The following is a 27,496-nucleotide window of genomic DNA, read 5'->3' as shown; positions in this document are numbered from 1 at the left end:
CCTCACGTCCCCCCAGACTCCACCCCCCCCCCCCCTCCTCAGGCGCTTGGGCCCCGCCCTGCGCGGGAAGCGCGGCGGCCGCAGTGCGCATGCGCGATGCCGCCGGGCGCCGTTGCCGCCCGCCGCCGTCCCGGCGTGCCCCGCGCGCAGCCAGCGGGGCGGGCTCTCCTCCACACAAAGGCGCAGCGCTGGGAAAATGGCGGCCACGGCGGCGGTAGCGGCGGCCTCGGAAAGCGCGGGCGGTAAAATGGAGGAGCCGGCTGCGGGAGCGGCAGCGGCGGCCGCGGCGACGGCAGCGCCGGCTCCGCCACCACCTAACGGGGCAGGCAATGCCGGGGATGCGCCCCCCAAGAGGTAGGGTGGCCGCTGTGTGGGCCGCGCTACCGCCTGGGCCTGCCGCGCCGCATGCGGCCTTCGCGGGCCTTGCCTCAGCTGGGCCGAGGGGGGGAGCCGGGGTCTCCGCCGCTGCTGTGAGGTGACCGGAACTGGGGTCAGAGTCGCTACCGGGGCGAGGGCCGCTTCTCGGCTCCAGGCGCGGCCCGGTAGGCCGGGTGGGGCCTACTCGCTGCGGCGTGGAGGTTGGCGGGCGCTCAGCCTCCCCGGGAAGGCGCGTCCCGGTGCTCCCGCCGTCTGAGGCCGGAGCGGGGAAGGAGCCGGTCCCTCGGCCTGGCGCTTTGTGCACCGCGCAGGCCCCGGTGTACGGCGGCCGGGGGGATCTTTGCCTATCCCGCTAAGGAAGCGTTTTAGCTGGGCCTTAGTGGACAACTTAAAACTTCCCCTAGAGGTATAAGGTGTGCCAGCGGGGTGGGTTTTGATGTGCTAAGTCAATTACTTTTAATTGTGTCAATGATAGGTTGTAATAGTTAGGTATTTCTTAGGTGGTCATCTCTAATACCTTACTCCAAATGTTGCAGGAGTGTGTTCCGTTTGGTGGTTGATGATTTACCTCTGGAGCAGGTTAGGAACAGGAGAGTCAAACGCCTGGAGAGTGAGAGAGGGCTTGAAGGTGATGCCAGGTGCTGAGTTAGGGTTGTGTGTCTGATGTCAATAGAATGTTACAGAAACTTTAAAAAAAAATCTGCAGGAATTACATTAAGGTAAAAGGTCCATAAACGTGGGGATGATAAGCAGAAAAAGTTTGAGGTGCTTGTCACTTTGCTATGCTAATGCTAACCTCACTTTGGAAAATTCCATTGGTAGCAAAGCTTTTTTAATGCCAAATCTGTGGAATAAAGAACACTTTTTTTTCTGTTAATTTTTGGCCCCAGGCCTTAAACACCGTGGAGATAAGAATCAGCATTTTGAATCTCATGTTCTGTGAGTAATGTTTCAGACTTGAGGTCAGATTTGTTTATCTGCTGTTCCTGAGGTGTGTACCGTAGCTGGGTGTCAGTCAGGTTGCTGGTTGCTGCAGGCTGTTATGCCTGGGCACGTTGCATATCTGCAGTCTGACCCAGAGCTGACAAATGTGAATAACAGAGGCCAGCTTGATGGTCTGTAGTTAATTGGAGATAATATGGATATGGTGAAGAGAGGATGATGTGTCTCAATTTGAAAAACCACTCTCATCTGCTTCTGCTGCCTGAGTTTGTGGATTGTGTTTCACACGACCAGGAAGGCAGTTGCTTTTTGGGAAAAAAATATTCCATATTTACTGTTTTTCCAGCACAAAACAATTAAACTGTGCTTATTGCAAAACTGAAAAATTATCTATATGTGTGACTCGTTCTGTTTTCATCCTGCCAGGCAGGAACAGACGTGCCTGTTCAGGAGCGGAGATAGTCTGGATCCCGGAGGGTGGGGGTCCCAGTGCCACCATGGCACCCAGTATAGTGACGCGTAATATATTAGCCAGGGCTAGGGAAGGATCTTCTCTCCTCCTCACGTTGGGTAGTTAGTACGTGGAGGATGTTCATGTCTTAAGATTCTGTTTGTATCTCAAAGCTTGCTCTTGGTAACTATAGCAGAGCCGGCAGCTCTAGGTAATAATGTAGTCAGTAATTTGTTTTATGTGAGTAGAAGATTTATTCCTGCAATTATAAGTAGAAATGTCTACTTTGTTCTGATCTTTTTTTTTTTCCACTTTCTTTATAATTGGACTTTCTCCAGAGAGCTTATCTTTTTATCTAGGTGCAATGCTGTGTGCAATATCAAGCTCCATGTGGCAAACTGACACAGCTACAGTGATAAGTGCCAAGGTTCATGTGAACATATTTTCGGTGTCCTGGGCTGGGGGGAAAGAGGGATCTGCCTGTCCTAGATTTTGATTCTTAGCAATTTCTGGTACACTTGTTGGGCCTAGGTGGCACGTTTATGAAGTCTTGCAGAGGAATGTGCGTAATAGTTTGTTTCTTTGGAGGAAATAAGAGCTTCCCTTTCAGTTCCTCCTGCTACACACATCACAAACAGGATAATTTTTCCTTAGTCTTTATAAAGCATTTCAGTTCTGTAACACAAGGAAAAAAAAATGAGAGAAGATGAAGTATCTTCTGAAAGTAACTACTTAAGTGTATTATTTTTTGTGGATCTTGCATTAGCCTTGGTGGAAATGGATCACAGTTACTCAGAGTGGATCCTTACTGGGATGGGCAAAGCTGCTGTGGGAATTTTATCCCACTTGCCTTTCCAACTTAGGGATACTCATAGGCGGGGATGGTGTATTTTGGAGGTGATGTGGGGCTCATTCCTTCCTGCTGTCCAGAACTCCCTTAAAAGAAACCCTACATTCTCAGCTGTTTTCATACTTGGTAACCGCATCATTTAAGTGATCTCTGTGGACCTGGGCCTGCCTGTGCTTGTCCTTTCGGTGTGTGAAACCCATGGAGGTGGTATCTGAAAACCCGCATAAGAAAAAAAAAAAAAACAAAAACAAACCCACAAAACTTTGCAGCTAAAGTAGTTTCCTTGACACTTCTTTTGACCGGACTGGATTTTGTTAAGAAAAGGACTATTTTCTAGGCTAATGCTTGCCTGTAACGGCAGGTGCTGTGGCTTGTCTGAGTTTTATCAGAGTTAAACAGAAAAGCTTGAGGTGTTTTTAAGCTGACCTGGGAGCCTTAAATGCAGGATTGCAAAAAATATCTGCATCGTACCACATTACTTTGACGCATGTTATACAGCGGTTCAACACAGGGGAAATGTAAATAGTTCCAGTTTGAGGAGTAACTATAAAAAAACTGGGTGTAGCTTTTAGCGCAAGCACTAAATTTTGTGTTATTTCTTCAGCCAAACAGAAGTTAAGGTGTTTGAAGGATTGTCCTACTTTGAATCTATTTTGGGGTTTTTAATTACTTCCTTACTCAAACTTTTTAAAAGTTCAGTGAGGGAAAGTCTAAAAATTTCACTTTTTGGTGAAATAAATGTTGTACATACCTAAAGAGCACTTTTTTATAGATCTCTTTTTCCATGCTGGCCATACTTAGAGCTGTATCCATAAAGTATAATATTTTTGTGTGGTTTTCAGCCTTGTGGCTGAAAAAGTGTAGGCTGCTATGTAGTAAAAATGAGGAACCCACTCAAATGTAAAACTTGATAGACATCTTGGCCCTTGTGGCCAAGAAGGCCAATGGCATCCTGGGGTGCACCAGGAAGAGTGTGACCAGCAGGTGGAGGGAGGTCATCCTCCCCCTCTGCTCTGCCCTGGGGAGGCCATGGCTAGAGCACTGGGTCCAGTTCTGGACTCCCCAGTTCAAGAAGGACAGGAAACTGCTGGAGAGGGTACAGCAGAGGCTACAAAGATGATGGAGGGACTAGAACATCTTTCTGATGAGGAGAGGCTGAGGGACTTGGGTCTGTTTAGTCTGGAGAAGAGAAGACTGAGGGGGGATCTCATCAACACCTATAAATACTTCAAGGGGGGGTGTCAGGAGGATGGGGCCAGTCTTTTTTCAGTGGTGCCCAGGGACAGGACAAGAGGGAACAGGCACAAAGTGGAACATGGGAAGTTCCATCTAAACATGAGGAGGAACTTCTTCACTTTGAGGGTGGCAGAGCCCTGGAAGAGGCTGCCCAGAGAGGTGGTGGAGTCTCCTTCTCTGGAGACATTCAAACCCTGCCTGGACACGTTCCTGTGGGATCTGCTCTGGGTGACCCTGTTTTGGCAGGGGGTTGGAGGAGATGATCTCCAGAGGTCCCTTCCAACCCCATATCATTCTGTGATCTGCATACTTGTTTCTCTTATTTTTCCCTGTGGGCTGTTGTATTTGATCAGTGATTGAAATGGTTCTACAGGATCGGACAGTGTTGGTGCAGGAGTGTGTTCACATCAGAGCCGTAATTCCTGGCGTGGCTTGGACTCTGCAGGGCTACGCAGGTTTTAAGTTGAGCAAAAGCTCAGTGTATTTACAGATAAGTTTTAGAAACTTTACCAGCTTTTTTTGACTAACGTGTTCTTGTGAATTCTTTCTAAAGATGTGCTGGTTGAGAGGAAGCAGAAACACAAATTGAACAAGGAGATTAACTGGATTAGTTAAGGAAATCATGTCAGGTTGAAGTATTTCAGTCTGCTGGGTTGTTTTTTTTTTTTTTTTTTACATACTGTTATTTAGTGGCATTTGTGTCCTGTTAAAATGTGATGGTCATCTAGATTGGTTGAGAAATGGTCTTATTTCTAATTTTTTTTATTTTTGACCTGTTAGAGCTGGTATTCTGAAATAGTTAAAAGAACTATTCGGTATATTTGCTGAAGCACACAGAGGCTTTGAATTTGTGTCATCCAAAACCTGTATTAATTGGAGGAGAAAAAAAAAAAAGTGGTGTTAGGTAAGAGTCATTGACCTGATAGTTAGACACGGGATTATTTTGCTCAAGTTCTTCTAGTCTAAGACTACAAATACGGTGGGTCAATGTATCATTTGACTTGAAGGCGTTTAATTAGTATAGTGTGCTAAGGGGAAAAGTCGTAGGGTGGGCGTCTGGTCTGGAGCATTTCAAGGAGACGGAGTGAGGCTTGGTCGGCTTTAAAGAGATGCAGTTTATGAAATGGAAAACTTTGGTCAAGTTGGATAAATGTGGGAGGAAATAGTGGGTTTTCATATCAGAAGCTGTCTGCTGTTAGGAAATTTTTGTTACGATACACTATGTAGCAGTGGTACCGTGTGTACCAGCAGTGAAAGGTGTATGTATAATACTTTGCAAATAAAGTGAATGGATGAAAGTTTGCAAGTTTTGATTTAGTTTTAAGAGTGTAACAAGTGATGTTCCAAGAGGTGGTATGACATTGATCAAATGCCAGAGTAGTTAACGTGTGTGATCTTTCTTTGCTTGCAGTGAAGGTGAACGACCAAGCCAAAATGAAAAAAGGAAAGAGAAAAGTGTCAAAAGAGGAGGAAATCGCTTTGAGCCATATGCTAATCCTGCTAAGAGATACCGAGCTTTTATTACAAATATTCCCTTTGATGTGAAGTGGCAGTCTCTGAAAGACCTGGTCAAAGAGAAAGGTAATGTACAACTCAGGTGGCCAAGTGATGTCTGTCATCTTACTTGTGGCTGACTTTGTTTGTAAACTTAAGAGTTGAAGTTCTGGGTGGACCTTAGTGGCATGAGTTTTGTAAAAGGTCTGCTTGAAGCCTTTTTGGGTATTGTACAACACCTGCTCCCTGGCAGCCTTCCAGGTGGATGGTTCCTTCACAGGCATGTTGGCATACAGCTCATAGTGCTTCATCGGAGATTTAAAAGAGTATTTTTTCTTAGGGGGGAAAAAAATGAGGCTTTTATCAGATTTTAGCCTTGTCATGCAACAAAACTTTCTCAAGCATTTGAATGTCTTTTGGGTAATAGAGGTAGTTATTTATCGCTGAACTGGTGTGTGTATATAGAGCTGTGTCTCCAAACTTTGTAGTGATATGTGCTTAGGTAGAGATCCATACTGCCATTTGAGAGCAGTAAAATGTATTTAAGGGTGACCTGCAAAAAAGAAAAATCGGGTTTGTGCTTTGGCATGTGCTGCAACACAGTTAGGGCTTTGGAAATCAGGTTCGTGGTGTTTCCCCCTTCCCCACTTCTATTTAACCATCCCATGTGAATGGGAGCTGCCTTAGTTTGTTGACCTTGGCATCTTCTTCATCTGTTGAAGAAGCTGAAGAAATTGAGCAGATTATCCTCGGGTGGTGACAAGTGTAAATGTAGTGTTATTTCTTTAATAACCCAGCTGAGTGGTTTTCAAGTCACCTTGGAAATGCAGCGGAGTGGCAAGAAAATACTTGGCTTCTCCATCATAAAAATATCTCAAAACACGTTAAGAATAATTAATACAACTGTTCCTCTTGTGGGTCACTTCTAAAATACATAGCATCAGTCATAAATGTCTCGCAAAATAGTGATCAGTGTTCACTTGTGTTTGAACTAGGCGAGTAATTATTGTTAATGTGTTCACAAGGTGTGGCCTAATGAATGGGAAAACAAATTTCCAAAGGGTTTTAAAATGTTTGTCTTTGGAGGCAAAATGGAACTGAGTCTGCGTAACGAACTTCAGGACTGTAAGCCCTGGGAAACTTCCATAATTAGGGGCTGTGAAACGTTAACGCTCAAGATTTAGTAATGGCTTTCTGTAATATGAAGAATTACAGTCTTAAAAGACTGATTTAACAGGCTCTAATTAGGAATGATCCCTTGCCTTAAACTGTGCTTTCACTTTGCTACACCAGATACATTGGTTAATAGGAGTATCTGTATGTGTAGATGTCTAATTTTAAGTACTATGTTGAATTCCGTTCCAAGTGTCTTGTGGTTTCTCTCCAGTTCACGTGGATGGAAAAGTCCGGTGTGAGATTGTTTCCTGCCTTGCTGTTCAGCTGCTCATTCCAGCAGATACTCCTAGGGGAACATTGAAACCTCTCCGTTCTGTCTGCAGGGCTTGTTATGCTAAGCATGGAGAAGCCTTGTTCTTGGTTTTTGGGACTGCTTGTTAAAATCCAACAGTTTAGATTTGCCGTTTAGTTGCGATTCATTCTAATTAGTCACCGATTTCTACCAAATTGGTGCTCTGGTGCTGTGCTTGAACTTGCTCAATCAGTATTTCTTGATACAAGGCATAGTAGTTCCAAGAACCAGGAATGTGACCGAGGGGGGAAAAAAAATCTAAACGTTAGAATTCTTGGTTTGCAAGTGTAAGAATTACAGGCCAAACGGTCAAGGTTTTGGGAGCATGTGAAGCAGATCCGTACACAAAGGGTAAACGTAGGCGTTTCATGGCTGCTCCATCGCTTGGCAGTCGTGAAGACGTGAGCTGTTGGCAGCGATGGCAGAGCAGGTTGCTGAACGTAGGAGGAGTTCACCTCCATCGGCTGGTTTGCGTCAGTAAGTATGGGTTAGGAGACACGAGCTTTGGAGGTTCTGCTCATATTTCTGCAACCTGGTTTTTTCAGATGCGTACATCTGAAGTCTTCTAAAGGTGACATCTCTCTCAAGAGTAATGCCTTGGTTCAGTCATTTCAGTGTATTTGTTGGTGAAACTCAATTACAGGTATGCAGTATGACGTGCTTATTAAAGACATTAAAAAAATGTTCTTGTTTGACACTCCCTTGGATCGGCTGACAAACACAAGGTTCTACTAAACTGATGTAATCAGCACTGATAACTGGCAATTGGTGAATGGCTTCAGGAGAAGATTGAGGCAGCAGTTCTTCAGCATGTAAGTGGAGTCTAAACGGAAACACAATTGAATGCTAAATAGCTGTCTTAATCTGTCCCCCAACAAATGGCTCTGTCTTCGGGAGAAAAATGGTAATGCTTCATGGCAGCTGGCATATGTGAGGTGATACCACGTGATAAAAAAGAACTCGTAATTGAATTTGAGATCTTTATTGGTTCCTTTAGGAAATACAGAATTTTGTATTTTAAACCTTTTTCCTGGCTGGAGTACAAGATGACATACAATATGAGGAGAAAGATTAGCTGTAAAATGAGGCAATAATTATGTTCTGCTGGGAGCGGTTGCAGGTGAGGCCACGCTCGTGTCACATTCAAAGATTCCAGGACACCCCAGGCACTGTATCACCGTGGCTGTACCCACGCTTACCTGAGGCAGAGCTGGAGTGTGGGGCAGACGTGCTTGAATCTTCATATGGAAACCTGGATGTGTGAAAAGATGTGAGAAAAAGCAGCAACAAAGCTTCCCCAGCTTAAATTTTGAAGAAAAGCAGCTGCTAAACTTCATGTGCTGCCTTCTTTCTTGCTCCATCTCCAGAAGTTTTTGGAACCTTTGCGGTATCCTAAAGATGTAACTTGTGCCCTCCTGCTGTTGTATTTGATCCCAGAATTTTTACTTTGGTACGAACAGCTGTTATTCCAGTACCTGAAGGTGGCTGTTACTGGGGAGTCCCCTGGGTTACAGTGCACGAGAGTCTGTCACTGTGTGCTCTCAGTCCAAAGTTTTAGGGGGGCAAAGAGAAAAGGCTGAATAAACAGTGTGGACGTGCTGTTCAACACTTGACTTGTTCCCCCTTAATGCAGTAGATGCGCTAATGAGTTGCTCTATTTTCATTGGCCTTAACTGCCTTTTCAAAGAGGCACTGCCCATCAGTACATATGAGCTTTTTCACTTCATCTTCCCTGCCTGGACTCTTGGAGTCAAAATAACCCTTTTTTTTTTTTTTTTTCCTGGGTTTCCTAGTGCAAAAGTGAGAATTCCCTTCCCCTACTGTAAAAGAATGGCTTGTGAGCTCTTCTCTGTCTCTACTTTGGGAAGAATGTTTGTCTTCTCTCCTTTTTACTCCAGCTTTGTATGTGTATAAAGTGTATCTCTATTCTCCCCAGCTCAGGCCCCCTATGTAACTTCTTAGAGGTTGCCTGTCATGAGCTTTAAACGCTTAAATGAAGGAGGAGCTGTGACTAATTCTGAATTGCCTCACATTGAAAGTACGAAGCTTTTGATGGCAGGGTCCTCTTGAATCAGTCACGTTGCTTGTAATTCTTTACTTCAGAAGATGGTGGGACATCCATATCACTTTGATAATGTCTAGAGGCTTCCTGCTCGACTTAGTATTTACTTTTGATCCTCTAGGCCAAAGAAATCACTGTGATATAAAGCATTTACCTTTTTTTTTTTTTTTTTTTTCAGTTTCTGTGCTTCTGCTCTTGCTGAGACTTGCCCCTCTTCACCTTTTGTGCCTTTCAGAGCTTCTTGACTTGTCACTAAGTGTTAAAATCATATTGCCCAACTTTAGAATCTTCAAAGTTGATGTGTATGTTTGAGCTTGTTATCCCAGTTACTTCCCAGATGTGTCTTTAGGGCTGGGTGAATCCGTCCAAGCCATGCCTCGAGTTACTGCATGGATGTGCTTATCTGAGCTTCCTGAACAGTCACTGGGGAACACCTGAGTACTGTCAGCCCAACCTGGCTTCAACATCTTAATTTTCCGAGGAGGGGGGGGCGGGGAAGCAATGACCGTAATAAGTAATGCTGGAAAATCCTTTGGCTTCTATTTTTAGTTATTGCAGTGATTTCTGCCTCTGTCTCACTTTAGGAAATGCCAAGCTTCTGAACTCTCTCAAGTGTGAAGTTTAAAAAGATGATAAATAAATCCGTCTACTCTAAGTTGAGTCTTAACGACACCACGGGGAATGTGTTTTTTAATTATCCTTCCCTTGACTTAGAGCTAGGGTTTTCTGGAAATTGTATCTCCCTTCGGAGACTGATCTGGTAATAAACTTGAGTTCCTTAACTAACAGTCTCTTGTGCTTGAAAGAAGCTTCTTCACTCGTGGATAGAAGAGTTGTTTCCTGAAAAAAGCCAACTCTTCTTTAGCAGAAAGAAAACCTGCTGGGATCACTGTGCATTTCTTTTGCCCTCTGAAGCAGCTTTAGTCCGTGGATATTTGCTGTTGGTACTTTTCCATGGCTTAATGGCCTGTGTGCTATTGTATGTCCCCTTGTCTGCTATTCTGCTTCATCCCTGATATTCTGAGATACTGTGGCTTGGGGTCTAGAAAAAAGCCAAATAAAATGTTACCCAGCATAAGTTCTTAAAAAAAATTTCCTTTGCCAGCCTCGAACAGTAGTTTCCTGGAAGAAGTGTTGTGTTGAATCCTTTTACATGTTTTTCAAGTGGAAAAAAAATGCATTTTTAGTGCAGTTGTTCTGTGCTCTGGACTTGGTGTCTCTTGGATACTGAGCTGTTACACTATTTGTGTTGTTCCTCTTCCACCCTGCTGTTTTTTGAATTTGGCTCTTCAGGAAGTTCAGATGTCCTTTGAAGGAAAACAGGTACTTCAAGATGTATATTTAGTTTTTAATAAAGGTGTTTGTAAGGCTTGAATGTGAAGCCCTGAGTAAAATTGGCACATTATAGATTTTCCAAGTGACAAACAATTGCTGGTGTGATGGACTCCCGGAAATCTTGTGGTTCAGAGATTTGTTAAAAGAGTAACTGTTAAATGGTTTTCAATATGTTATGTTCAAGCTTGGCAAACTTCTTTGGAAGCGTTTGTGTGGATCTGAAGTTAGAATTGTAGGTGAATTCGATCAGTGGTTGGGAAAGGAGAGAGCCCTTAACCCAGGGGCTCATTAGTGTTATTAGGAGCAAAGTCACAGACTAGTCTGTGACTTCTGGCCTCTGTGAAACGGAGTGGTTTGGTATCGTAGGTAACCTGGGAATGTGTTGTCTTACCGCATAAATTGTTGAATCACATTTGCATTCTTGATCAAAGCTTGGTTGGACTCTGGCTGCTGCTGTTGAGATGGATGGCTTCAGAATGGCTTGGTAATGCTGAATATTTGGACTCGGTGCACGGTCACCGTCTACCACCAAGGACTAGTCCAGGAGGGCTGTTTACAGTGCGGCCCCTTTCACTGTGGAAACAATTCCATGCACTACATGATCTCATACAGTTCAGGTTATAGGATGGAATTTGTTTTTTAGGCTTTATTTCAAGAAACATTGTTTAGATAGTGAAGCTGTGGATAGTAATCGAACACCCTGATCTGCCTTGTCCCTTTCAAAGGGACTTGTTACCCTCTACCAGCCTCAAACACTATCCTCATAAAAACCTGACTAGATCAGAGTTTATTCTGTCTTGGTAACTGTTCTTTGGCTGGAATGCTCATATCGCTAAATTATTCTTTTAAATAAGAAATGGAGATTAAAAAAAAGAAAAGCAGTGATTTCATTAAGCATTCCTTTTCTTATGACTTCGAGAGAGACCTTTCAGGATGTTTTAATGACACTAGATGTCCTATCAATGACTGGTCCTGTGGGAGGTCAGGCTGAACACCTCTTCTTCTCTGTCCCTTGCCAAGAGGTAGATTCTGGAATGTGAGACCAGTTCCTGGCTCAAAGTGTGCCATCAACACTCAGACTGAGCTGTGGTTTCCCACGAAAGCTTCTTTCCACCTTTCAGATAACACAACTTGGAGTCCTCCCATCTTAAGCTTAAAAACTGGGACTTCTAAAACCTGAAAAAAAAAAAGTATAAAAACTTTTATTCGATGATTCTTCTGTATGCCAGTCACTTCAAAGGCAGCAGCCGTTTCGGTAGTGGTATTCTGGAGGTACACGATATGGTTATGTGGTCTTTAAAGGCAATCCTAATCTTGTGAGGAAAGGTGCAGATGTCTTCCAGTGTGTTTTACCTTTTGTGGGTTTTTGTCTTGAGAGCAAACGTGGCAGACTATTTAATACTACTTACCGAAGCTTAAAAAATGGACTTTATTTTATTGTGGCTTAACAAACAGCTAAAAACCTGCTGAAATAAATTGTAGGCGGTCGATGATCTCTTGCTCTCTTGGTTCAGTCTGCCTCCCCTTTTGGAAGCTTTTATTTAAATCCAGAGAAAAGCAAATAACTATTCAAGTTGTGGACTGTAGAGACAAGATTGAAGGGAAGGAAACTTGTTCTTGCAGACTTTCCCATGGATTTGGATTGCCTCAAGTAACGAGTGGGTACTAAAGATCAAGGAACCTGATATTGTGGAAATAGCTGGCTTTTGAAGTGGAGGAAAATCAAGAACATGTTTAACTCTTTTTAAAACTTTACTGCATACCTGTAATTGTCCAGTTTTGTGGTCTAGAGAACATGGAGTGTTTCTGGGCTTTCTTATAAGGCAGAGGCTCCATACACGGTTGTTGATTGTTCTAAATTCCCATTGTTTTCTTGGCTTTTCTCCCTTGGTATATGTGTCGTCTGGAATCTGATTTGTAGTTGGTGAGGTAACATACGTGGAGCTCTTAATGGACGCTGAAGGAAAGTCAAGGGTAAGTGTTTGAGAGATTTCTTCTGTGGATTTTCTACATGACAAATGTAACTGTATGGTGGCGTGGAACGAAACGAAGTCAGGAAGGTAGAGAGCGTGTATGTTTAGTGGCTATAACATAGGGTCGCTTAGAGCTGCTTTTTGGGGTGGGGAGGAGGTGGGATGGGGCCTTGTAAGCAGTATTAGGGTGGTCTTCCACTGTGTGCAGTTGGCGTTGGCTGTTTGAATGACCCCTGGACCCTAGCAGTATGTATAGTGGTACGGAATATTAACGTAATCCTTGCGTTTTGGAAACCTGTAGTGGTTTGCGGAATTTGTAAGGCCAGTGTGCAAAAGCAGGTTCTGTAAACTACACTTCCTGTGCCAGTCAACAGCAGTCAATTCTTAAACGTAAATGTATATTGCCTTCATAGGTACTTAAGTCCTTTAGTCCAGTATCTGACAGGGAAAAAAAAGTAGTAGGAGCACATTAACTGTACTGAAGGGTATGGATTTAGGGTGAGAGAATACGGCAAGGGTTTCGCTGTATGACAGAGAAGGACAGGTCATGTGAGGCGTGTGGTATTTCTCTTGGAGAATCGGGCCTTAGTTCTGGTTGTTAGAACTTGTGAAACAGTTTAATCCTGTTAACACATAAGAAATTATATCTTATGGAATTCAAGTATTGAAGGCTTTATTGGGTAAGATTACACTTATTTTTGCTATTAGGGCTAACTAATGTGATTTGACTTTAAAAAAAAAAAATTTTTTTGTGTGTTTTGTGCTTTTACTTACTTTATTTCTTCTTTCTTCCCTCCTCTCCTACCTGTTCCTCGCCCGTGAAATCATCTCATCAGGGATGCGCGTAAGTTCACTTCTGAATTTATAGCAAGAAATGAGGAAACTCTTCAGAAATAAGCAATGTTCTTAGATGTCTTGTATCCCCACAGTGTTGTTGAATTCAAGATGGAAGAAAGCATGAAAAAGGCTGCAGAGGTTTTGAACAAGCATAGTCTTGGTGGAAGACCATTGAAAGTGAAAGAAGTAAGACGTGCATCTGTTCTTTCAGTATGTTGAATTTGAAGGTGAAGGGGTAGTTCTTAGTTAAGATTTGTGACTGACTCATTTGCAGATAAGAATAATTTAAAAAAGGCAGGACTCATCAACAGGATTAAATAAAAAAATAAAAAAACAGTCAACTTTTTTTTTACCATCAGCATTTACTGCAGAACTTGAGTTTGAACGTGATTATTGAGACTAAATGTGGTTTAAAGACCAGGTGCTGGTGGTAGCAACACAGAGCTTGGACAAAGCAAGAGTTTGGCTTTAGCTGCAGATGTAGTTTCTTGTTTAGTGATTTGAAGAAGAAACCTGTGTAAGCATTGCTTGTTCTTGACTGCCTTCCTTTTTAACTCTGCATCATAATGAATGTGTTCTACAAACAATTCCATAGAAGAAGCTGGTTTCTGAAATAGTACAAAGATTTATTTCCATTTTAATGGCTTTGGTATTGTCAACCAGTGCAACATGCTCAACTGTACCATGAGTTAATTCTTAACCATTGGCAAGTTTAAAGTTTTATTCCGGCAGTTTGGAACCCTTAGCTGCATTGAAGGTTCAATTAAACAAAAATAAAAAGGGACTGACTTTAGTGTTAGCATTGACTCTTGACCTTAGGGTACATGACCTGTGTTCTTGGCTAAGTGGGCTCGGTGTTCTGTTGTGACCTGCCCATTTAATGGTGAGGAGTGAAGGATATCTGTGTGAGTGTAAGAGCAGAAGCTCTGCCCTCTGCAACCTGCTTCTTGCTGTGGTCTGAGGAGCGCTTGGGAAGAAGGATGGGGACAGCACTTCTCAAATCTCACAGAATAAGGAACTCTTGGAGCAGCAGCCTGCTCCTGGGCACAAGCCATCTTCTGGCACTATTGACCTCTTGCTACCCGTTAAAGGAAAGAAGAGGTGAAGTGGAAGGTTAGAAAAGCATGGTTTTACCTGGGATTCACCAGTTAGTGACTTCTCTAAGGGCAACCTTGGAAGAAAACGCTACTGACGCTTCTGGGTCAGTTTTCCTGTTAATGATACACCATTGGTACTGGAAGTCAGGTTGCCCTTTGGTACCAGTCCTTGAGAAGAAGTGATTGTAATTTGCCCAACTCTTCATGAAACTGTTGTCATACTTGAATGTTTCTGCCCGTGTGACACAGAACAGAAGCAATATTTAAATCGATGAAGAAGTATTTTACCAGTATTAGGGACTTTAGCCACTTACCCTAGCCAAGAGCCCCGGTTTGACTGTGTGGCATGAATTAAGTTCTGGTGGATGACCATCAGTTTTGCCAACTGGCTGGCACATACCTCTCCTTTGTGACTGTGTCACTGCAGGGGAGCACAAAGGCCTTCCAGTGACATGATAAACATTTATAGCAGAATAGATAAAGCTCTTTGCCTGATGAGAAGGCTTTAGTTTGTATGACAACTACTCCTGGCTTTCTATTGGAGCTAATCTTGGTTTAAGCAATAAATTATTTTAACTGTGAAATAGGAAATTTAAATTGAGAAGTGACTTGTATTCACTTTAATGTGTTCTCCACCTCAGACTACTCTGATTTTTCTGTAGCTGAAATAATCATGTGAAAGCTACCTTTCTCCTGTTTTCAAAATGTGCTATTGATTAGTCTTAAAATTCAGATCAAGATTCAAATTAATTCAAATAGCTTTTATTTTTAAAGCATCTGTATTTCTGACGAATTAATTCTATTTGACATTTCACTTTCTTCAGCAGTCGTGCAGTGCTGGCGCATTTTGGTCACTGAATAGTAACATAAATTCACCTTGTGTCATGAAGGTGCTCACCTTCGCTTTCAGTATAAAGTGACGTGACAAGAATTAATCTTATTTACTTCCTTGAATTCTTCATCCTATGCTTCATGTTCTCGAGCATGAGAGATTATGTAGTAATAGGGGGATACATTAAGACGTTTTTTTTTGGGGTTAGAAAGCCGTTGTGGGGGTAAAAAATAAAGTATTACCCAAAGCAATCTTCTTGAAATTTTATATGCTTTATCTTGTCTCGTAAAGAAATCCAAGTGCAAGGTAAAGGAATTGGTGCATTGTTTTGAAGATGCCAAGAGTTAGCTGGCATTTGTCTTCCCAAACCTCTCCAGTGCTATTCTGGGTTTATCTGTTCCAATTGGTATTGAATAATAAACACTTTCAGAACCGGGGGAGATGCATGAGGGTGTTGGCATATTGGTTAAAACACAATAAATTAGCGGATGGCAGTGGTATGTGAAGTAGTTGGCTGGAAATCTATAGGGAGCAGATAGCCCTGTAGAAAGGGAAATCCCTTCTTCTTATGACTGTTTTAGTCACGCCACTAAATCCCCACGAGGGAACCGAGCACGTTGTTTCTGTTTTTGCAGGATCCTGACGGCGAACACGCCAGGAGAGCAATGCAGAAGGTCATGGCAGCAGCTGGGGGAATGGGTATTGGTCCAGGCCCGGGCGGCCCCGGCATGATCAATATCCCGCCCAGTATCCTCAACAATCCCAACATACCCAACGAGATCATTCACGCCCTACAGGCAGGGAGACTCGGAAGCACTGTCTTTGTTGCAAATGTAAGTGCTGTGTGATCTGTGAACAGAATATCTGGGTCTTAACTGAGTTAAATCTAATGAATTGGAAGAAAAGCCTTAGACTTTCAGCTCTGTTCCAGTGAAACTGAATTATTCTGTGGCCAGTCTTGTTGATTCTCTGTGCCAGTGAAGTTGTAAATGAAGATGTATCCTATATAGAATCATAGAATTGTCCAGGTTGGAAGGGACCTTTAAGATCATCTAGTCCAACCATCAACCTAACTCTGATTAAAAACTACCACTAAACCATGTCACTAAGCACTATGTCAACCTGTCTTTTAAATCCCTCCAGGGATGGTGCCTCAACCCCTTCCCTGGGCAGCCCATTCCAAGGCTTGATAACCCTTTCAGTGTCAACATTTTTCTTAATATCCAATCTGAACCTCCCCTGGCACAACTTGAGGCCGTTTCCTCTTGTCCCATCATCTCTTACTTGGGAGAAGAGACCAACTCCCCCCTGGCTACACCCTCCTTTCAGGGAGTTGTAGAGAGCTGTTTCTTGATGGAAATCTTTCTCATACTTCCAATATCACTTGTCTTCCAGTTGGATTACAAAGTTGGTTGGAAGAAGCTGAAAGAAGTCTTCAGCATGGCCGGCGTCGTGGTTCGGGCTGACATATTAGAAGATAAAGATGGCAAAAGTCGTGGGATTGGCACCGTCACTTTTGAGCAAGCTATAGAGGCTGTTCAGGCTATATGTATCCTTGAAGAGTAATGAAGGTGAATAGTAGGCAAATAATTTAGTAAAGAAAGCAGAATGAAAATACAAACTGTAGTATTACATGTGAGGATATTGCCGTGTCATGGTAAGTCAAGCCCTTGCAGTGGACAGAAAATGTAAGGAAAACTGAGAGGAAAAAGTCCATCTTGAGAAAATTGTTGCTGTTTGCTGAGGATCACTAACAAAGTGGATTCTCTTTCCCATGTGGATATACGTGTTTCTAGCCCAAACAGTAAATTTCTGTCTCTAGGCTGTGGCTAGTATTAAAATGCAGTATCTGAGAAAAGATTTGTCTTAAATTCCTGTCATAGAGGGAAAGGAGGAACCCAACAGATGCATTAACAACGTGAGATGGCTTGACCTAGTGTGTTCCTCTGTTCCCTGTATCCTTACCCTGTGCAGGTGATGGTTTGCTGTATAACCATCCACAAAAACCAAACCACAACAAAGTGCAGATACCGTGTGCGTGATCTCTCAGCTTGTGGCTCTGTATGGAAAGGAGGGAAATATTCTTCCCCCCAAGCTTCTCTTTCTATTTGAACGTTAATTCCATTCTGCACATGCACCTGGTAAGTTCAGCCCTGTGAGAGGAAGGCTTATGTGAATTTCACATGATTCATTAGCATGGCATACTTCAAAATTTGGCTATCTATTGATTTCGGAATGTTGAGAACTTTTATATGTTTTCTCCTGTTGTAAATGGCTAAATTTACTGATGAAACACCTAAACACTTAGGCTGACTTGGAGTCACATTTTGAGCGATCTCTTAATGAACTTAAGTTGAACCAGAAGAGTATTTTTAACTCACATTTTAGTCCATTCTTTAAATATTCGGTTATTTGGATTTCAAACCCTTTTAATTTTGGGGAAGGCAGAAAGATTTTTTGCTAATCTGACTGTGGTTTTGTACTCTGCATCAGATGGCGCTTTAAAGCTTTAAGACTTTGTGATTCTAGCACTTGAACTATGATCCTTAATGAAACAATAGCGATGTTTAATGGGCAGCTGCTGTTTGACAGACCGATGCATGTAAAAATGGTAAGTATGTTCAAATCCTCACTGCTTTTTTGAACTGTAAATGTGCTTCTGATTTTGGGTGATGTGGTTTCAGGGTTGGGTGGAAATAACGGGAGGGGGAATGTGGGACTTGCCTAATTCCTAGTGATGTCAATTCATGCCATTGGGGAAGGTTAATTCTGATTTTGCTAAAAAACAACCATAAATACAGTGAAGATAGCTTTAGTTCTAAGTTTCTGTGTTTTAAATTAATTATTTCTTGCCTTTCTTTTTTCTTACTTTTCTTGCAAACTTTAATGTATTGAATTGTTTTTAGGATGAACGAGCCTTTCCCAAAGGAGACTTCTTTCCTCCAGAGCGACCCCAACAACTCCCTCGTAAGTCTCTCCTGCATGACTGAAAATGTTATGTGTTTCTTTTTTTTATTTTGCTGTTCAGCAACTGGGACCCAATCCCAGCCCCAATAAAACTCTGGTTCAGATTTGGAAAGCTGGAATCCAAATGGCCTGAGCAATATCAAAGGGGGAAATAGTAAAGAAGAGCTGCTCAGTCTTATATATATTTTTTTTTGGGGGGGGGACGACTATTTTTTTCAGCTCATAGCTAGGAGCTTGTCTATAAACATTATCCCATTCGTGTTCTCAAGGCTTCCAAATCTCTCAATTGCAATTCAAAGACTCGATGCCTTGTAAAATCACTGTTAATAGCGGGATTTAATGGCAACATAATTAATCAGTCAAGAGAGAAAAGCGTGCCTCCTTTTACCCGATGGTATTCTGGGTATCTAACATTTTTCCTTCAATTGGAAGGTCTGAATTGAGGACCTGAGACTCTTCCAGGCGTCCACATTTCTAAAGGGGATCTTATCGATGTATATAACAGTACACAGAAACTGAAACACGAGAGACTCCATCTCAATATAAAGAAATGAATTACTGGGAGGGTGGGCGAGTACTGGAACAACAGGTTGCCTAGAGAGGCTGTGGAGTCTTCATCCGTGGAGATATTCAAAAGCCGTCGGGATATGCGTCCTGGGCAACCAGCTCTCAGTGGCCCTGCTTGAGCCTGGGATTGGAGCAGATGATCTCCAGAGATCCCTTCCAACCTCAGCCGTGCTGTGATGAGATGCTGAAAGTATTGAACGGGAAGAGACTGGGTTGGAAGGGAAGAGCTGGAGGCGGGAGAACACAGGCTTAATTTGTTTAAATGCAGCAAAAATGTAAAGCGTGGCTGTTAATGTAACTCTGTTTCAGCCAGTCGCTGTTTCCTTAGGCATGGGAACCAAACCTGTTGTGTGCTGCCAACTTGCACAATTTTAGTGGTTGGCAATCAATCCATCCCTTAATTAGTTCAGTTTTCTGTGTATCTGTCAAAGCCTTGTTCCGCAGCAATACAATTCCTGGGTTTTATTGCTGCCTTGACTTTCTATAGTCGCACGCTTCTTTTTCAAGAGAAAGTCATTGGGTTCCAGTTTAATTATCTTTGTATAAAACTTGACAAATACCAATGGAAGCCTGTTTCTTGGCCGTTATTGGGGCAGGGAAGGGGTATCTTGTGTTGCTTTAAAACAAGGTTCAACACTTGCTGTGTTTATTGTGCTGAGCTGTAAATGAGGAAGTCCTCTTCTCATAGGCAAAGAATGCCATTAAGCTGTTGTTTGATGCAAGCGCAAGCAGAGAACTCTTTTTTTTGTTTGTTTGGTTTTTTTTTTTTTCTTCCTGATTGACTATAAGGAAAACACAAGGGCTTTTTCTTCTTTTCTTTGGACTGGGGATTCCTTAATTCATTTGGGTACAGGAAGATGCAAAATTATGCCTGGGAATGATATATTTTTGTTTGCTCAGAGAAGAGGCTGGCTGTGTGCTCTGAATTCTATAGGTGGCTATCATAATGATAGGTTGAACTTTGTGGTTAAATTCTTACCTCCAAGGAAAGAACCTTGGCAAAGGTGGAAATAAGCCATTTGTCAATCAAGGGTAATATTGTGCAAAGGTTAGAAGATCTTTAATACTAAATTGCCCACTCTATTCTCCTTAGATTGAGGAGTTGCACAAAAACAAGCAGTGTTCTAGCCAGTTATTTTTCAGGAGTCAGCTTAAAACCAACCAACCAAGCAAGTTTTCTCAGTAGTAAGATGGAAAATGGAATATGAGGAAAAAAAAACTCCCTCAAGTATTTTAGTATATTTCAAAACACAAACTCTGAATTTACTATACATTTTCATGCTTTAAGTACACACCCCAAAGTGGGAACACAGCAAGCTTTTTGGAGAATGGAAGTCAATTACTTAAGAATAAAACTTGCTGTTTTGTCAAACTATGGAAAGAAGGCTTTTTTGATATCTGAATATTTTCTTCAGATGGTCTTGGTGGTATTGGCATGGGATTAGGACCTGGAGGTCAACCTATTGATGCAAATCATTTAAACAAAGGCATGGGAATGGGCAACATGGGACCTGGAGGTAAGAAGATTACTCCTATGCTTTTGTTTCATGAGAGCTTTAAGCTGTGTAGAAGGTAGATAGCTTTGTTCTGCCTACACAAAAAAGTTGAAGTGTATTAGGAGTGTTAAAGCCAAATGAGTTTTTGTTGAGCAAAGTATTGAGCTTGATAATGGAAACTTGAATTTAACCAACTACTCCATTTTTTTTCACTGTGGTCAAGTCACAGCTCTCATTTTCTGACTCTTGAGCATGAGCAGCAGACACTGCAAATATAGATTAAACTTTTAAAACCATCTGTCACTTTTAACACTTATTAGTGGGCTTGCAAATCTTTGTTTAGGACATGTTTAAATAGCACAAGTTTTAAAGAGCCACCTAAAAAGTAGCACACATTCAGCTTTCAATTTATAAATGCCTATGGGTTTTTCCCCTTTGCTGCTTCATTTTCTAGAAGGAATGTTGCGATCTCCTCAGAGCTATCACATGTAAGCTCTTCAAACAGTGGACACGTTGTATGGTCTCTATTTCTACAGCCAGTCTAATGGCTGAACTCTTGTAGAATTACACCTGCTACATAAAGCTTTCTCTTTTATTTTGAGGAATGGGAATGGAAGGCATGGGCTTTGGAATGAATAAAATGGGAGGTAAGCTGTGGTTTTTTGACATGTATATAGCTTGGGCTTTTTGGAAGTCATGTAAACTTAGTCATGTATGCTTGGCAGGAATTCGTGTTCTTTAAAATCACCAATTTAGTAATAACTTGTTCCTTTTTGAGTATTAATAAAAATACTGTAGGTGTATGGGAAGGGGTCAATACCTCAGATAAAACATGACCAGTGTTTTTGTCATGGGTCTTGTTAAAACTGCTCCTTGGTTTGGGAGATATTCTGAGCAAATTCTGTTTTGTGAATCTGTGATAGAGAGTTGTCTTGATGCCTGTGGAAATGGTCTGTGGAAGCAGCTGATGTGGGTGAAGTGCAGTGTTAAGTTGAAATGCATTGCTAAAGAATTGCTGAAAAAATGTTTTCTTCTAGGAATGGAAGGTCCTTTTGGCGGTATGGAAAACATTGGTCGCTTCCCAGCTGGGATGAACATGGGCAGAATGAGCGGTAGGTGCTTTTTGTTTTTTGTATATTCAACTCCTGACTTGTGTTCTCTGAAAGTGTAACTCTGGAGAGACTCTCTAGACTTGTAAGAGAGCTACCAAGCTGGTGAGGGGTCTAGAGACAAGTCATATGAGGAGAGGCTGAGGGAACTGGGCATGTTTAGTTTGGAGAAGAGGAGGCTGAGGGGAGACCTCATTGGGTGGGTGTTGGCCTCTTCTCCCAAGGGAATAATGACAGGACCAGAGGAAATGGTCTGAAGTTGCGGCAGGGGAGGTTTAGATTAGATATTAGGAAGAATTACTTTACTGAGAGAGTGGTCAGGCACTGGAACGGCCTGCCCAGGGAGGTGGTGGAGTCACCAACCCTGGAGGTATTTAAGAAACGTGTAGATGTGGCACTTCAGGGCATGCTTTAGTGGCCGAGATTGTGGGGGTCTTCTGTGTGTGTATGGTTGGACTCAGTGATCTCAGAGGTCCTTTTCAACCATGAAGATTCTGTGATTCTGTAATTTCCCTCTCCTCAGTTTTTACTGGTAAAACTTAAAAGCTTAGAGCTGACACGGTGACCACAACTCACTCGTGGCCTCTGAGCTGCAGAAAATAAGTGATGTGTTGAGGTTGTCTTGAAGGACTCATTTAGAAAGAGATAAACTATGCTCTATCCATGTTCACCAGTAAGACTTCTCAGGGCAAAATGATGCCTAAAATGTGTTTGTCCATATTGAGATGAGTCCTTCTTTTTCTTGGGGGTTTTTTTTTTTGGTCTCAAGAAGACCTGATAAAAAGATCAGGAGAATGTAATAAAGAACTTGCCTTGTTGTTTAAAATGATCACTGTATTAAAATGTTCTCTCGGGACTTATTTAGACGTCATGAAGAAAAGATCAAACTTAACCTTTTCAGAGATGGATCGTGCGATGGGTGGAGGATTTGAAAGAGAATTTGGAAGAAATGAAATGGGAATGTCTCGTAGTTTTGGAGAGACTTTGGAGAGAGGAATAGGTAAATAACACTAAGTACACTTACTACCTGCTTTTCACACCTGAACTGTACATAAAAATTGTGTGTGTTTTGTTATAGCAAAATAGGTGATATTTTATATGTATATTTGCTTTAATAGTTTGGTTTTGATTAAACTCCTAAGAGCTGTACAGAAGTTTTGAGGGATAGAATATTTAAATAGATAAGCAATATTACACATTGAGACACTTCTCAAAAAAGATTAGTAGAAGACTAAAAAAATATTTTTAGACTGTCAGCTTCTCTGGCAGTTGTCCATTTTTGAAATGCTACTGGCAAGATACTATTTTTTTTCAGTGAAAACAAAGCCCTGCTCCTTCTCTTTGCCTATATAACATTTAGCTTCCTAGCAAGTTGTGGAAATATTGGACTATTTCCACAACAAAGCACTCAAAACTATGGAATTTTGCAGCAAAGCTGAACCTAAATGTCTCAAAGTAGGCAGACCTCCCTCCCTTCCCAGTTTACAGAATTGATTTTATTTGCTTCCTGACTAAATCACAACATTTAATAACCAAGAGTTGGCTCTGCCTGCATGGGATTAACCCTTTTCTGGAAGACTCCTAAAAATAAATGCACAACACTGATGGCTTTCAGCTGAAGAAATACTAAATGTTTATTGCTGTTTTTTGTTCATTAAAAAAAAGGAAAGCCAACTTGCTTGTGCAAGTACAAATGTCACATAACCCAAACCCATTCTGTGTTATTTAAGGTACTACTGAAACTTGAAATACTGAAGCAGGACGAGAGCTGTTTGCAAATGTCATTGCTTCAGTTTTCTTGAGCATGGGCTCACCTTAGGGAGATATATCTTGTTTCTCTTAAGTATACGTAAATAATTGAAACACAGGCTTCCTTCAAGGCTTTTTCCCCCTCAGGTATCAAATTCAATATTATTTTTTTCTACAGGGCTGCAGTGCTAAATTTGATTTGACAGATAATCTAAGATCCTTTGTATAACAGCAAAATGGCCCAAACTGTTCCTTTTTGCTGCGGGAAGTAGAAGTCCCTGTAGCAGAGTCAGGACAACTCAGCCAAGGGATTTTAAAGAGGCAAATATAGAAACCCTTTTCTTGCTTGTGTTTTATGGCACGGGCAACCTTTTTGTATTTCTTTCCCCATTAAAGGGCCAAGCGTGTGTTGTGACTTTATCACGGCCTTTCTGCTGTGGTTCTTGCATACTTTTTCTTGGAGCTCTGGTGATAAGAGGGCTCTTAGGTTTGGGAAGCTTTTCTTATAAAAGTCTTTTCCTGGCTTTGCAGAAGCAATCTGAGTTGCGTGGTGAGGATGACGTGACTTCAGTCCTCTTCCAAGCAATCTGGATTTGAACTACAATTTCAGTTACTAAATTATTATTGCAGTATAATCCCCAGCGTACTGCACAGGACAGCCAGCAGCTAAGATTATATTTAAAATACTATTTTTATTACCACCTAATCTTCCCCTAGGCTTGCATATGCCTTCAAAATTGTCTCCTTTGTTTTTTTTGGAAGGCTTTGTTTGTGTGTAGAGAAGTTAAGCTCCTTAGTGAAGGGATAAATGTTTCTCCTTCCCACCTATAGTATGTGGTTGGAGGTGAGCACTCCCCTGAATCATGTGTTGTAGTCATCATCATCTGTGTAATTGCAGAATCACAGAATGGTTGAGGTTGGAAGGGACCTCTGGAGATCATCTCCAACCCCCTGCCAGAGCAGGGTCACCCAGAGCAGATCCCACAGGAACGTGTCCAGGCGGGTTTGGAATGTCTCCAGAGAAGGAGACTCCACCACCTCTCTGGGCAGCCTGTTCCAGGGCTCTGCCACCCTCACAGGAAAGAAGTTCCTCCTCGTGTTTTGGTGGAACTTCCCATGTTCTAGTTTGTGCCCATCACCTCTTGTCCTGTCCCTGGGCACCACTGAAAAAAGACTGGCCCCATCCTCCTGACACCCCCCCTTGAAGTATTTATAGGTGTTGATGAGATCCCCCCTCAGTCTTCTCTTCTCCAGACTAAACAGACCCAAGTCCCTCAGCCTTTCCCCATAACAGAGGTGTTCTAGTCCCCTCATGATCTTCATAGCCCTCTGCTGTACCCTCTCCAGCAGTTCCCTGTCCTTCTTGAACTGGGGAGCCCAGGACTGGACCCAGTGCTCCAGATGGGGCCTCCCCAGGGCAGGGGAGAGGGGGAGGATGACCTCCCTCCACCTGCTGGCCATGCTTTTGATGCACCCCAGGATGCCATTGGCCGCCTTGGCCATAAGGGCACATCAGCTCTTTTTAGTATCTGAAATAAAAACTTTCCTTCATATTCTACAGCAGCAAAGCACACAGTTTACAATCACTCTTCTGAATGATGATAAAGTTTAAAGCATTTAAGTCGTGTAAGCATGAATTAGGGCTGCTTTTTTTTTTTTTATCCATGTATTATTACTGATAATCTGTGTGTTGTGTTGCAGGTGGTGGAAATGCCAGCATTCCTGGGATTGAGAGGATGGCACCTGGCATTGATCGTATGGGCTCGGGAATAGAAAGAATACCTTCCGGGATGGGACATGGGATGGAGAGAGTAGGGTCAGAAATAGACAGGATGGGTCTTGTTTTGGATCGCATGAGCTCCAACGTGGAGCGAATGGGGTCAGGAATCGATCGAATGGCCCCTCTGGGCATAGATCACATCGCTCCTAACATAGAGAGGATGGGCCCGGCTATCGAGAGGATGGGGTCCGGCATTGAGAGGATGGGGTCTGGCATAGGCTTCGGTATCGAGAGGATGGGTGCCGCCATTGACCGTGTTGGCACCACTATGGACAGAATGGGATCAGGCGTAGAACGTATGGGTTCTGGCATGGAGAGGATGGGTATAGGTATGGAGCGTATGGTCCCTGCTGGAATGGGAACTGGAATGGGTCAGGTGATAGAGAGGATGCCGGCTGGTTTGGATCGTATAGGTGCCACTCCTATGGAAAGAATAGGAATAGATCGTATGGGTGCTGCTGGTATGGAGAGGATGGGCTTGGAGCGCATTGGAGCCACTAATATGGAAAGAATGGGTCCCGCTATGGGACAGGGCATGGGAGCAGGCATAGATCGAATGGGACTTGCAATGGGAAGCAATTTTGAAAGAACAATGGACATGGAACGTGGAAACTTTGCAGGCAATTTTGCAGGCTCCCTTGGAGGAACTGGAGGACCTGCAGCTGGGGTGGCCAGAAAAGCCTGTCAGATATTTGTGAGAAATGTGAGTAGCCTTCTTCCTACCTCTCCTTCCTCCTGAAATTAATCGGTACTGACATGTTGATCTCATCTGTGCTCGATTGATTACTCAGAATATCAAATACTGGGAAATATTAGATGCTGCCAAAGGTAGAGTGAGTTAGATTGGCTTTTCCTTAACAGGAGAGCTCTCTGCATCTGTAAATGATGATGCTGAACAGTGGCTGTCCCGGGGTGGAAAATATGTTTTGAAGAGTTGGCAGCGCTTGCGAGTTGTTCAGCAGATCTTCAATAATGATCTGTTCTTGTATTTTCACAGCTGCCTTTTGATTTTACATGGAAAATGCTGAAAGATAAATTTAATGAATGTGGTAAGTTACTTTATCACTGGTAATTACTCTGACACTTGAATATGAATTAAACCGGTAACTCCTGGATCTGTATGTGCCCGATACGAGTCTCTTAACTAACATGTCACTCAGACTTACTGAAATACTAGATCTTTACGTTGACAAGTGTTGTGAGTGAGGATGTTCACTATCCCTGCTGTACTAGTGAGATTTCTGCGGTGTTGAAAAGAGAAATAAATGCCTGGCCATTTGATAACCCAGTTATCAACTGGGTTATATGTGTGATTTTTCTAAGCTTCTGTTCCCTTCTACATCTCGGGGGCTGGGTTTATCATGTAGGTAGCTGCTTTGGAGATAGGAATAGACATATGAAAGTCCCGAGAACTGCTGAAGAGCACCTGCAGAGATTCTTTAAATTAACATCATTGTCTGGGAAAACTGTCCTTAAATTAAAAAAAATTAAAAAAAAATTAAAAATATTCTGAATTGAGCTACTGACTGTTGAGGTGTGCTCTTCAGCTTCAGGATGTCTTTTTTTTTTTTCTCATGGCAGCGGTTGCTGTGCCTTGCTGTACCTTGCTCCCCAGTATCTTGTGCTCCTTGTCTAATGGCAAAACCAAGTCCCGGCCCATCCGGGGGGGCAGTTGCAATGCAAAGTGTTCACAAGTCGGATGGGGCTTGTGAGCTTGTGCTTTGTTCTGTTCATCTGCTTCCGGTGCTGCCGCTGGAGCGAGAATTGAGAGAAAGGGTTTGAATTAATTCATCTCTCAAACTGAGAAGGGTTCTTTAAAGCAATGACTTGGTAAAGCTTGCAGTTTCAATGTAGTGGTAATTTCTAAGGTCTACTTAAGGTAGAGAACTATGATTTGATGGAGAATTACGTGTTACCTGCTGGGTTAAACCAAGACCCTTTCTTTTCTTCCCAAGGTCATGTGCTGTACGCTGATATCAAGATGGAGAACGGGAAGTCTAAAGGCTGTGGTGTGGTTAGATTTGAGTCCCCAGAAGTAGCCGAGCGAGCCTGCCGTATGATGAACGGGATACAGCTCCGTGGGAGGGAGATCGACGTGCGAATTGATAGAAACGCTTAAGTAGTTGCCTTTTTAACACTGATACCAGATTTTTTGAATTTGTATTTTTTCTTGTTAACCATTTTAATTTGACTGGATGTAAAGGTGTTAAAAACAATTCAGTTGCTTTCTGGAGTAATTTTAATTACTTTTTTAACAAATGGATTTCCATTTTACTGTTTTTTGCATTGAAACGGCAATGTGCACAATCTTTTTTTGTAGTTGTGGCATCTTGTTGACATTACAGATGTAAACAGTATGACTTTGATAATAAATGCAAGTTAAAGATTTCAAGTCACAGCATCCGTTCCTGGCAGCGCATCCTCTGCTTGCAAAAATGATCTGTAAACTCAGCTCAGTAAACTACAGTTTGTATTCTTTTTGTCGAGGGTCGAGAAAGAGTGTTCCTCTCGGTGTTGTCTGTCGGTTTATGGCGGTACGAACCGGGCTTTAAAATGGTGTGTTTTTGCGCGTTAGTGTTTGAATGTCACCAGGGTGTGGGGGAAACTCCCCTTTCCTGTGTTCAGACCTAATCCATGAGCACTCCTTAGCAAAAGGCTGGTAGCTTAATTTTTCTCCAGTGGCAATGCTGATTTTAAATAAAAAAAAAAAATAAATAAAAAAAAATAAAATATCCTTTACCCTCAGCTGTCTCAGTGCCGTTCTGAAGGCCTGAACTGAAAAGGGATTTAAAAACCGAATTATTTTTTTCCCTAATAGGGAGTGTTTCAGTGGGGGCCACGCACCCAGGTGTATTGGTTCTGGGTGGGATATT

The 27,496-nt window shown here is 42.4% G+C and overlaps 1 protein-coding gene across 2 annotated transcripts; it reads left to right on the top strand.

The window, feature by feature from the left end:
* The first annotated feature begins 196 nt into the window (after positions 1–196).
* On the top strand, positions 197–27,318 carry HNRNPM (heterogeneous nuclear ribonucleoprotein M). Of its 2 annotated transcripts, none has more exons than XM_074163628.1 (16): positions 197–354; positions 5,269–5,438; positions 12,138–12,190; positions 13,026–13,033; positions 13,119–13,212; positions 15,591–15,788; positions 16,351–16,504; positions 17,517–17,566; positions 17,862–17,922; positions 19,905–20,006; positions 20,588–20,632; positions 21,023–21,097; positions 21,996–22,094; positions 24,545–25,326; positions 25,621–25,672; positions 26,579–27,318. In XM_074163628.1, exons 1-16 carry the CDS (start codon positions 197–199, stop codon positions 26,740–26,742), a joined length of 2,265 nt encoding a protein of 754 aa, XP_074019729.1. In that variant the 3' UTR covers positions 26,743–27,318. The 2 variants fall into 2 exon arrangements, with proteins under 2 accessions (XP_074019729.1, XP_074019728.1); XM_074163627.1 differs by having other exon boundaries at positions 21,960–22,094.
* Positions 27,319–27,496: the final 178 nt, after the last annotated feature.

Source organism: Numenius arquata, chromosome 25, assembly GCF_964106895.1.
Source record: "Numenius arquata chromosome 25, bNumArq3.hap1.1, whole genome shotgun sequence".
NCBI lineage: Eukaryota > Metazoa > Chordata > Aves > Charadriiformes > Scolopacidae > Numenius > Numenius arquata.
The sequence above is the reverse complement of the archived record's forward strand: the minus strand, read 5'-3'. Positions and strand labels throughout refer to the sequence as shown.

Excerpts from the sequence above, each read along its gene's own strand:
- HNRNPM (XM_074163627.1), top strand. The coding sequence starts at position 197 with ATGGCGGCCACGGCGGCGGTAGCGGCGGCCTCGGAAAGCGCGGGCGGT. Across the intron at positions 13,213-15,590 it reads GACCATTGAAAGTGAAAGAA|GATCCTGACGGCGAACACGC; the intron begins GTAAGACGTGCA and ends CTGTTTTTGCAG. Across the intron at positions 20,633-21,022 it reads TGGAATGAATAAAATGGGAG|GAATGGAAGGTCCTTTTGGC; the intron begins GTAAGCTGTGGT and ends GTTTTCTTCTAG.